The sequence below is a fragment of the Erithacus rubecula genome (assembly GCF_903797595.1).
Source record: "Erithacus rubecula genome assembly, chromosome: 11".
Taxonomy (NCBI): Eukaryota; Metazoa; Chordata; class Aves; order Passeriformes; family Muscicapidae; genus Erithacus; species Erithacus rubecula.
In genome coordinates this window covers 21,033,315-21,045,181 of record NC_136663.1, presented here as the reverse complement: position 1 = coordinate 21,045,181, position 11,867 = coordinate 21,033,315, and the positions used below count along the sequence as shown (strand labels likewise).

The 11,867-nt window shown below is 44.1% G+C and overlaps 2 protein-coding genes across 11 annotated transcripts in view; both read left to right on the top strand.

The window, feature by feature from the left end:
* Positions 1 to 2,845: 2,845 nt before the first annotated feature.
* Positions 2,846 to 6,726, top strand: POLR2D (RNA polymerase II subunit D). 2 transcript variants are annotated; one of them, XM_079315270.1, is made up of 5 exons: positions 2,846 to 3,041; positions 4,365 to 4,545; positions 4,959 to 5,054; positions 6,123 to 6,202; positions 6,550 to 6,726. In XM_079315270.1, exons 1-4 carry the CDS (start codon positions 2,969 to 2,971, stop codon positions 6,199 to 6,201), a joined length of 429 nt encoding a protein of 142 aa, XP_079171396.1. In that variant the 5' UTR covers positions 2,846 to 2,968; the 3' UTR covers position 6,202; positions 6,550 to 6,726. The 2 variants fall into 2 exon arrangements, with proteins under 2 accessions (XP_079171396.1, XP_079171395.1); XM_079315269.1 differs by having other exon boundaries at positions 2,850 to 3,041; positions 6,123 to 6,726.
* Positions 4,959 to 11,867, top strand: part of WDR33 (WD repeat domain 33) — a 70,144-nt gene continuing 63,235 nt past the window's right edge. For 2 of the 9 annotated variants that reach the window (XR_013775477.1, XR_013775479.1), the window contains exon 1: positions 8,577 to 8,739. The gene's annotated coding sequence lies outside the window, so the exon portion shown is untranslated. Of the gene's footprint in view, positions 5,055 to 8,572; positions 8,761 to 11,867 lie in introns of those variants that run through there. The other 7 variants (XR_013775478.1, XR_013775480.1, XM_079315260.1 and 4 more) reach the window with 6 other exon arrangements.

The following is an 11,867-nucleotide window of genomic DNA, read 5'->3' as shown; positions in this document are numbered from 1 at the left end:
ATTAATTCTGGCATAAATTATGTTTATCGACCAGTTGATAATGTATGTAATTAATTATTTTTTTATATATATATATATATATATATAATTATATAAACAGAGCATGTAGTTTTTGCATTCAGAGTCTTACTATGACTTTATTACTGGATATTAATATATCTTTACTTTGCTTATAGATGTTCATTCATTATGGTCTTGGATATATAATTTTAAATGGAGTAAAAATAAAGGTAAAATGGAGTGAAGACCTAAACCTGAAGAGTTATATTTTAAGTACACAGATGAAAATATCTTGTGCCGTGCTGGCTACTGTGGCATGTGGTGCTCTCAGTGGGTGATTATCCCACAGGGATCCACTCCTATCACACTGGCAGTCCACAGAAAAGATAATACTGTTAGAAAGCTTAAAAAAATCCTAGAAAAATCACTTTTCTTCTGCTAATGAATTAGGAGGAAAGCATATTACAAAATAGGTTTATGCTAGGATATCCTTGTTGTGAGTTGTTCCTGCATTTGCTTACACTAAGATATTTAGTTGAGCATTTTTTAAGTTCTGTGTAGTTGCAATTAGTTGTTCCAGGATCTGTATTTAAACTGTGGCAACACAGGAACTACCTTGATAGGTCTGCCTAAAAATCTGTTACTCAATACCATGTCTCCAGCAAGGATCAAAGCTTTTTGCCCTGGAATATGGAATATCAGAGACTTTGTTCATGATAAATTACATTTGGCCAAGTATGCTTTTTTTCAATAGGTTTATTTTAGGATGTCACCAATAAAGCTGCCTGAAAGTTCCTTTTGTCAGTGACTATTTAAATCAATTTAAATCAAGCTCACCTTACTTTTCTATGCATATTTTGTTGATAAATGCCCAAACAGTCATTATTAGTGAGGTAGAAACCAAAGCATTTTAAAAATAAGAAAAGGGCAGGTACTCTGCTATGTTTGGTTCATTGCAGCAGCTGAACAATACTATGGGGTTTATAAGTTTTGGGTCTTTTAATTCTTTAAAAAAAAAAAAAAAAAAAGGTGGAGGAAGCAGATTCCATTTTTATTTTGTTCTTGAGACCTTAACCAAACACATCAGTGATAATAAACTTAATCTTTCATGATAGCCTCTTTACCTGTAAAATCTTGGTTTTGTATACTGAAGTAGAATGATCCTTGGGGGAAAACAAAAAGGGAAATTAACAACTTAAAACTGTGGGCTACCTGCTGCCCTGAGAATCAATGTTCTGAGTTGATGGGTTATTTGAGAAGCCATCAGGATTCCAAGTGATTTTAAATGCTTTTCTCCTCAGTCTGGCATGATTTCCTTGTTTTCTTGTAAGCCTAATTGAAATTGTTTAATTTGCCAGATGTTCCCCAAGATATTTCCATTCCATCTTCCTGAATGTCATTCTGCTTGTATCACTTAGCAAATCACTTTCCAATCAGTTTCTCTGCTATGCTCATTATCCAGATAAATATTAAAAATCTATTATTTGATCTCTTCATATTCTTCTGATTTATTTTTAATTCATTCCTTTTCCCAGCATGCAGGAAACCATTCACTTAGGCACAGATACAAGTTTATGAGAACAGGAATGATTTCATTATAAATCCTTCAACAGCCTATTTTTGTCTTTCTTTAAGGGCACAGGATGACATAGTAAGGGCTGGTAAGATGATTACTTTAAGAGTCTTAGTTTAGGCACTTACGTGTGAGCTCCCTAGGGAAAACATTGCTTCTTGAATTATTTTGCTGGCAGTCTTGGAAGAACTATCTTCATTTTCAGCCTGCCTATGGCTTTTAGGGGTCTGTAGATTGCTTCTGGATAGTCTGAAAATTAACCTTCCTTATGAAGTGTGTTATTTATGATGTCAGCACTCCTTCCTTGCAGTCTGAGATCTATTAATCACTGTGAGACAGACGAAAATTCTGGCACAGTAACAGTTTTCCTATGGTTGGGATTTGCTGTCCAGCGGGAGGGTGTTCAGGTAATGAAACGGAGCTGCTTGATCCCTTGGTGTGAATGAAATGCATCTGGTGCCTCGGCACCCTCAGGTGAAGAGTTTGCTCATGCAAAGGTTCCCTCAATGTTCCCACACTCCTGCTCTCGGGCCCTGCTTCGTGCCTTATAAGATTTTGGGTTCATGATCACAGAATCGATTAGTTTGGAAAAGACCTCTGAGGTCATCGAGTCCAACCTCTGAGTGAAAACCACCATGTCAACCAGACCACTGAGTGCCACCTCCAATCTTCCCTTAAACAGCTCCAGGGATGGTGACCCCAGCACCGCCCTGGGCAGCCCGCTCCAATGTCTCATCACCCTTTCTGTGAAGAAATTCTTCGTGATATTCAACCTGGCGCATCTTAATACCTTGTCCTCTCATCCTATCGCCAGTCGCCTGCGAAAAGAGGCCGATCCCCAGCTGGCTACACCGTTCTGCAGGGACTCGCAGAGTCTTGGTCTGTGACAGCTGTTTGCCCTCTGTTCTTACATACGACGTTCAGCATCCCACTGCTTTCCCCCTCTAAAAGGAGCTAATTTCTAAGCGAGTTTAAACACACCTCTTAGGGCTGTTTTGCTGGAGAGCACTCATCCCCCCTGCTCCCGCTGTTTCCCCTCAGAGGGCCACAGCGGCCACCGAGCTCTTTTATCCTTAGCAGCGCCCAGGTAGAACCGGCCCCCCGCCCTTCAGAGAGAGGGAGAGGCAGCCGCGCCCTCAGCCCTCACACGGGCAGAACCTCACACGGGCAGAGCCGTTCCCGTCCCTCATGGGGGGAGAACCTTCACACGGGCACAGCCGTTCCCGTCCCTCATGGGGGGAGAACCTTCACACGGGCACAGCCGTTCCCGTCCCTCACGGGTGAAGAGCCCTCAGCCTTCACACGGGCACAGCCGTTCCCGTTCCCGCCCCCGCCCGGAGAGCCGCCCGCCCTCCCGTGAGGCGGTGCCGCCCTTTCCGCCGCGGCTTTCCGGTGATGGCGGCGGGCGGCAGTGACCCGCGGGCGGCAGATGTGGAGGAGGACGCCTCGCAGCTCGTCTTCCCCAAAGGTGCGAGCGGGGCCGGCGAGGGGCCGGGGTCGGGGGGTGGGTGGAGGTCGGCAGGGCCGCCTGTGAGGGTACGAGCCTCGCCGAGCGGCTCCGTGGACGCTGCTCAACGCCCCGGCCCCTCCAGCGGCTGCAAAGCCCGGAGTGTTAAAAATCAGGTTATTAAATGATTTATAATATTTCAGGATCTGATGATTTCTGGGATATGGCGGTTCTTAGGTGGGCCGCTACGTGTGTGTACGTATTTTTAAAAAAAGCAACAACAACAGAAAAACTTAGAGTGAAAAGGTTATTGATTTTTGATATGTGCTTTTTCAGTGATGTTTTTTTTGGCACAGGGTTCTTCCCTATGAAGGTGGTTAGCTTGGCGCAGGGTGCCCAGAGAAGCTGTGGCTGCCCCTGGATCCCTGGCAGTGCCCAAGGCCAGGCTGGATGGGCTTGGAGCAATCTGGGATAGTGGAAGGTGTCCCTGCCCATGGCACGGATGGGTCTAGATGGGCTTTAAGGTCCCTGCCAACCTCACCTGTTCTGGAAATCTCTGAATATTGCTGCAGTTAGGAAACCTGCTGTCCAAATCCAGAGTTGGTAACTATGGACGTTTACTGTCTGCATATTCTTTTTTTCAGAAAAGTAATTCAGTATGAATTCTAGAAATGTATTTACACCTCAGAGCCACCCTGAAAAAAAAAGTGGATGGGAGGGAATGGACACCGTGCTGCATTGTTGAGTTATGAATAATAGGGAAGTTCTGAAAAACTATTTTTTTTTTTTTTGTGCTAAAATCTCATGTTTAGGCCAAGCTGATGTATTGCTCAATGCAAAATAAGAGTTGCCAACCCCTTTCTAGCAGTCCCTGTATCTGCTTGTATAAAACAGTTCTGTCAGGCACTCTGGGATGCAGCCTCTGTTGCTTTGAACAGCTCTTACTGGTGATGTTGAAAGATATTCTTATTATTGGAATACCTACAGGGGTTATGGTGATGATGAATGAATTCAAAACAGGCTTAAAGGGGGGTGAATTTTTGAGATTGTTAAAATGTTTTTTTTCTGATAATAAAATTTTAGTAGGTCAATTAACTTTTCAAATAAATGAAGCCTTTTTAAAAATAGTCAACAGCATTCATATTAACTTCAAGAGCTCAAACACTTTTGAAGACTCAGGCATCACTTCTGAATTTCATGGAGTTTCAGAGTTCTAAATTTTTTTTTTTTTTTTTTTTTTTGTACAAAGTCATTACTTCTGCCAAAATTGGGTGAAGAAAACATACTGCACAGATATGAAAAAAACCTTTTTTCACGCTGGCGTTCTCTCTCATCTGAGTGCAGAGTTTGAAACTGCAGAAACTCTGCTGAATTCCGAGGTGCACATGCTGCTGGAGCATCGCAAGCAGCAGAACGAGAGCGCGGAGGATGAGCAGGAGCTGTCAGAAGTCTTCATGAAAACCTTGAACTACACGGCGCGCTTCAGCCGCTTCAAAAACCGCGAGACCATCGCCAGCGTGCGCAGGTCAGGCGCAAAGGCAGCCTGGGACAAACACTGCTTAGAGAATTCCATCCCTAATACTGGTTCTGCTTTCTGAAACTGCATTTCAGTGGTGTTGCATGTCCTAACGAGGCAATAAGTTCTTGATGGAGGGTTGTACTTTGTCCAGGTCAAGCCTTCTGAACTGCTTTGTTTTCAGTATTTCACTGGCAGCTGATTGCATTACCTGGGAGGATTTTCTAGAATTTGCAGAATAATTCAGAGGAAGTGGAGCTAGCAGATAAGATTTTATTTTTTCCTCTATGCGTTTATCTTTTCTCCTGAAAAAATTACTTCAGTTTCCAAAGCAGTGTGTAAAAAGATAAACATTTCCTTCAGTTTAAACCACTTTATATTTCTATTTTGTAATTTCATCAAATTGTTGTCTTCCTTTACAGCTTACTGCTCCAGAAGAAGCTCCATAAGTTTGAATTGGCATGTTTGGCTAACTTATGTCCTGAGACAGCTGAGGAAGCAAAAGCTCTGATTCCTAGGTAAGCACTTACATATTGTACAAAGACTGCTGTATACCTCCTTGTGACCTAAAGTCAGCCATTCCCTGTACCCTCTCTTCAGGCCAACTCCCTTGGTGGAAGAGCATTTGGTCTTGGTCTTTCTTCCCCTGCCCACTGATCTGACAGCAACACACTTTGTACATGTCCCTAATGTGCTTCAGAGAGCTTTTACTGGATCAAGTATAAACCTCTTAAATTGGGGTTCTTAGCTGGCTGTGTTGTGTTCCTTGGAGTTTTTTTCCATTGGAGCAGATTAACTGTTTTGTGGATAATGTAGCAGGGAGCAGTAGCTTCTTCATGTTTTGATTGGTTACCTCGTGGCCTGAGATAGAGGAGAGAATAAAATATTCATCTGAATTACAGTTTGTTCCTTATTTGTCATTATATGAAAGAGAAGGCTTTGGGATGACCTAATTGTGGACTCCCAGTACCTGGAAAGAGCCTAAAAAATGGAAAAAGACTTTTTACACAGTTGTGACGAGATGAGGGAATGGCTCCAAACTGAAAGTAGCTTTAGATTAGATACTAGGAAGAAATTCTTCCCTGTGAGGGTGGTGAGGCACAGTTGCCCAGAGAGGCTGTGGCTGCTCCATCCCTAGAAGTGTCCAAGGCCAGGCTGGGTGGGACTCTGAGCAACTTGGGACAGTGCAACCCCCAGGACAGGGGGTTGGAATGAGATCTTCAGGATCCCTTCTAACCCAAACCATTCCATGATTTTATGTCAACATTTCATAGCAAGAATGGACTGGATTATGAGTATGGACTACATGGACTTCATTTAGAGGTCTGCTTACCCCTGCCTTGCCTTCTTTGAAAAGATATTTTGAAATTACTCAACAGAAGGTTCTGGGAAGAATGGAGTTTTGCCATGTAAAGAAGCAGGACTGCATAGGGATTAGAGAACTCTTTGTACAATGATGTTACAGGTGGCTCCTGATGGTTCCACCATCAGGGTGACAGTGTGTGGAGACTGACAGGAGAGAGTTATGACTGAAATGAATCAATTTCTAAAGGCTTTAATGTCTCCTCATTGCTCTTTCCTTGCAGTCTGGAGGGCCGGTTTGAAGATGAAGAATTACAACAGATTCTCGATGACATTCAGACTAAACGCAGCTTCCAGTATTAAGGTTAACCCTCAGCCCCTTTATGTGAGCAGAAAAACCTGAGCACTTGGGCTGTTTCTGAGCCCTCAGGATCAGTGCAGCTCCTGGCTGAGCAAGGGTGGTTGTGGATGCAGGGGACTCCAGTGCTGTGTTGCCACAGGTGCATTGAGACTGGACATCAGCATTGTCCTTTTGGTTTGTTCCATGTATATGTTGGCAAGGACCCCCTGTATTGTGAGAGCAAAGAATCTGAAAAGCATTTTCCCAGTGGCTCAAGTATTTGTTTCTTCCCTAATCCCTCTCCCCAGTTTGTAAATTTTCAACATTTTTGGTTTTTAGCAGAAATATAGATGTGATTTCGTGTTTTTTAGGAATTTCTAAAGGATGCGGAAATTTGTTCTTGGTTCTCAGAAGGTTCAGTGATGGGCAGCATCAATTTCTGTAGTGGTGTTTGTTTGTTTGTTTTATTGTTTGATAGAGACTGAATTTTTACAGCTTCAATATTTTTCTATTATTGTTTAGTGTAAATTAAAATATTTTTAAATTAATGTTGTGTGATTTATAAGCATTAGGTACATATTATGATTTTCTTAATGAGGACCTTTTTAATAAATAGATCCTAGACATCTGGGAACTCTAAGAGTGTAATAAGCCAAGTACAGTTTAGGACAGATCAGAGTTGTTACTACAATCACAATGAGAAAGCATTGGGGCAGCACTTCCCTCTCTGCTCCCATGTTCTGTGCCAAGTGATTGCAGACACCCAATCTATATCCTGCTACAGAAAGAAAAATGTGAAGAAGCCAAATGGTTTTCATATTAACACAGCTAGATGTCCACCTCTGGAGGGATGGACTCCTTAACTAGGTTGCTAATAGCCCTAATTCTGAGATGAAACCAAACAATAAATAATGTTACACAGTGGTGGGCTGGCTGCTGGTGCAGCCTATGGGAATCCCACACCCATTGTTATCAGAGCTCAGTTGCTGGAAGATTCACAAATGGTTCGCTTTTAGTTGAAAGGAATGTTCTTTTGTTTACAATAAACTTCTTAAACCCGCCCTTTCAAGTCTTGTAATTTTATCACCATGCCTGAAAGAAGGAAAATTCTGCAGGAAAGAACGTTGGGACAAAGAGGCAGACAGATGTGCTAAGTCACTATTTGTGGTGATAAGCTAATCACTGATCTTGCAAAAGGGAGAGAAATAAAACATTTCAGGTCTTGCTAGAAATGCAATGTTGCTGCTGTGCTGAGAGGCTGTACTGGTGTGTGATACCTGTTTGGGCTCACCTCACCTGGAGCACATTGCCTCAAATAGCTTTCGCTATGAGTGGTGGTGGCAGTGGCTCCTGCAAGCCGATAAACCACACATGCATCTGTAACCCAGCAGGAGCTTCTACAGGGTCAGAATAATTAAAACTAAAGGAGAAAAACCAAGGTGTCAAATCTTTTTTTTATAAAGCTTTGTGTCCTCTTGATACAGCATATGCTTCCCAGTAGCTGCTCCTGCTGCACTGGGTTTGCTCTGTAAAATGTTTCTGTTCAAGCAGCTTTTAAGACATTTCCATCTAAACACACAAACTCTTAGGTGTTAATCACAACTAATTCAGGGAAACAAAGCCACTCTGCACCTCTTTATCTACACTCCCCCATTAGTACTTGATTGACGCTTTTGTAAGCATCTTTAGAACTACCAAGGAGGAGTGTAACAGACCTAGTGATCTGTAAATTACCTCAGGAGTTCCCACTGCCCTGCACAAATAGATTTTTACGAGCCTTGAGATAGTAGATTTTGCTTCTGTTTTGAAGCCCGGTAACGGGGGGAGGACAGAGAACAGAATCAGGTTTGAAAAGATCACTGCGATCGAGCCCAACATTTGAGCGAATACCACCGTATCAACTCGACCATGACACTGCGTGGCACCTCTAATCTTTCCTTAAGCACCTCCAGAGACGGTGACTCCACCACCTCCCTGGGCAGCTCATTCCAAAGGTATTTCTGGAAGCCACGCGAGGCGGACTGCGTTGTAGCGCCTGGGCGTCTGGTGAGCGTGAAAGAACTAAGACTGAGCAGCGCAGAACACGGCTGTGCCCGGAAGCAATTATCGCTCCGGCCGGCAGCAGCGTCCTTTTGGCAAGCTACCGCCGGGGGTCTCGGCAGTGTCCGGGTGCGGGTCCCGGCCCGGCGGCTCCGAGGGAGCCCCGCCACCCCCACCACACACAGCACTGCCGCCGACCGGGCCCTTGCGCATGCGCGCAGCCCCGCGCGCCTCCGCGCTGAGATTGGTGCGCCGGCCGGGCGGGCTCGCGGAAGCGTGTGCGCCCCGCCCACCGCAAGAGCGCACGCGCGTTGCCGCCCGCGGCCCTTGAGGCGCGGCGCCCCCGCCCGCGCGCCCTGGCGTAGTGCGCGTGCGCGCCGCCGTGGGGCGCGTGCGCTGCTGGCGGGGGAGGCGGAGGGAAGATGGCGGGCGGCCGCGGGTCGTGAGGCGGCGGCGGCCGAGCTTGCCGGGGCCAGGAGGACGAGGCGGGCGGCGAGGTGTCGGTGGGGCGCGCAGTCCCGGTACGAAAGGCTGCCTGGGCGGTGAGTGCGGCTCGGTGTTGGGCAGGGCGGGTGAGCAGACAGGGAAGCGCGGCCTCCTCCGCCATCTTTAGGCCGCGGCCCCGGAGCGGCGCGGCCGGGGCAGGGCGGGGGCCGCTGGCGGGAGCGGGGGCTCCCCGGGCCGGGGCGCCCTGCGGAGCGGCCAGAGCCGAGCTGGGGCCCAGCGCCGCGGCCGGGCCCGTGTGGGGTGTGCTCCAGGGCCGGGCCGGGCAGCAGGGCCCTGTCCCCTGCACTGCACAGGTGTCACTTGGTGGCTTCGCCCGCGTCTCTCAACCCTGGCTTTTTCTACTTCTTTTAATTTTGTTATTTTTTTGATGTTATTTTTCTCTTCACCTTGGGCCTAAGTGGAGATAAGGTTATGACTGCTTTGAAGATAGGACTAGTAGTTCTATGTGGCTGTTACGGACTGTGTTAGATACCTCTATATTTTACTCACGTAGTCCTTCATAAGAGTAATCCACTGTGCATTAAGGAGAGAGAAGAAAAAGCCACAGACGTAGCATTTCGAGTTACTTTTAAAGTTTCTCAAGTACCAAGTGAGTTAACTGCATTTCCCAGTAACGAACCGTCTTAGTTCTGTAGGACTAATAAATATTGATAAAACGATGGAAAACTATTATTTATGTTTTTCTTATGCTTCCCGAGAGCACTGTTGCTCAGGTTTTGTGCTGTATAAAGCTGTAGAAGCACACTGTGGTTAGAGTATGTTCCCTGCAGAGTAATAACACACAGCCCTGTGCAGCAGATGCTTGTGCTGGCACGGTGGAGGGGCTGATGATCATGTGGTGTCACATTCCACTGGCTGAGACTCACCAGCCTGTGTGCACGGGTAGCAAACCTAGGGGACATGTTCTTGAAAAAATAGCTCAGCTTTTTTCCCTTGTAGAGAACTCATTAAACTCCTGCTTTCTTAGAGGTGGGTGTTATTTCTCTCATGCTGAGTGTTAGCTTCTTTGTTATGAGTAAGTAGTTGTATAGTCTCAAATACAGTATTTTTAAATTTTAGCAATTGCTTGAGCACATCTGTCTGACAAAATTGTCATAGGTAAGTAGTTCTGTGCTCTGCAAATCTTGTACCTCATTATATCCTTGCTTGCAGTTTGTGGGTACAGTTTGGGAAGTTTTTCTATGTGGGTAGTAGTCCCTCATCCTTTTTGCAGCATATTTTTATTCTTTTATGCTTGTGCTCCATTCTTCCTTTAAGAGAGGCAAAGAGTTTATAGTATGTAAAGAGTATTGTGCTAAAATACTTCAGGGTTCCCTCCTCCTAAGTTCTTTTTCAAGTAAACTGACATTTGCTTCTCAGTGATTTGCTGCAATATTCTGCCATCATCTTACTCTAAGAATATATAATCATTAAACATGTTTCAGAAACTTAATTCTTAACATCTTGTGCATTTGTGTAGTAGCAGTTCTAATGAGAAGATCTGAAAATGTAGCCACTAAAAATAGATTAAAAGATGGGGGGAGAAAAAAACCTTAGAGCTGCAGAGAATTTTAGGTGTGAGTAGTTCCTCATAGAGCTGCTGAAACCTTTTGATTTAAATATCAGTCACTACAAACAGTGACAACCCTTCCCTGTTGCCCAAAGTGTTGGTCCTCATTTGAACCCTTGGTGCAGTAAATATCAGTGTTTGGACTGTTGGAATTGAAAATTTCTCATCAGTTTTGTATTTATGATATCAGCACAGGAAGCAAAAGCCTAATAATCCTAAATTGTGCTTGAGACAGAGGTACTGGGAATGTCTTTTGCTGCAACAGAGAGACTGATCTGAGGAAGGATAAGAAGTATCCTGTTTGGTTCCCATCCCTAGCAGAGGAGTCTTCTGACTCACCTGAAAAATAAGAAACAATAATGGAGAAGACATTAGGCTGAATAGCCATATAGAAGGAATAAAGTTTAAATTTGTACTGGTATGATTCCATGCAAAATATTTCAATTTGTGCATCTGCTAGCCAGTTATCTAGGGAATTTCAAGAGTTGATTGGGTAACACTGGAAATAAAAATTATTTTGGCCTTGCTCAGAGATTATAATTTAGAAAACTACTTGCAAAAACAAGCTGGAGGCTATCTGCAGTATGTTTGTGAATTTTACAAAATTTGTTCTTTATTTGCCATGTTTACATTCCTGATACTGGATTGTTATGCTACTGAAAGTAAAAATGCTGGTGTGCAGGTCTGGTTGGTGTAGTTAGTACAGAAACTGAACATTGTTAGAGCTTGGTGGTGGGGAGGAGATGGGCTAAGGGTCTTTCAAAAGATTAAAACCCTAAGATAACCTTGGGTTTTGCTTATTATCATAGACAATATCTGAAGGTAAGAGCAGAGAAGTAGAGTTTTTGATAGCTAACTGATTTTGATTTGTCTTCTGCTATTAATTTTGCTTCAGTTTGGAGCATCCATGGTCCCAGCAATCTGTTCTTGCTCACTAGTATTTAAAAAAAGTGCCCCAGCATTTCATAATGTCACTTCTGGTTCAACCTGCTCTCCACACTCAGGCTGGGTGTACCAGTCCTGTTGTGAAACCTGCCATGGGATTGAAATGTGTATTTAGCAGGAAAGCAGCAGGCTGGTTCCTCTGGTGTGGTAATAACACTTCTGGTACCACATTTGCTGTGTGTTTGCAGTGATTCCAGCCCTGCTTAGGGCTGTGCAGTGATCAGACATTGCATCAAATAACCCTGCTACATTTTTTTATCAGTAACAGAGTTAAACTTTGTCTTCAACTCCATTTTTCCTTTAAATATGATTTTTTTTCCCATACACTGCTGTTAAATCTGAACACTTCCAATTTTCTGTTCACTTTGTTAATTGATTTTGATGTGAAGAACAATTGAGCCGTATGAGCTCTTTGGTGGTATTTAATTAGTCTTCAGTATAATAAAGTATCATGGTTAAAAAATAAATTCTGTTAACTTTTGAAGCTTTGAAAATATTAGCAATGTAGTTGTAAGTTTTAACCTAGAATTTTAGGTACTTTTAAACAACTAAAATGATGGTAGTCTTCTGCCTGTCCAGAAGTTGATGCAGTGTTGCAGGCAGCTGTTGAGGGGGACCCTTTCTATGAGCAGAAATGGGATTTTTGTA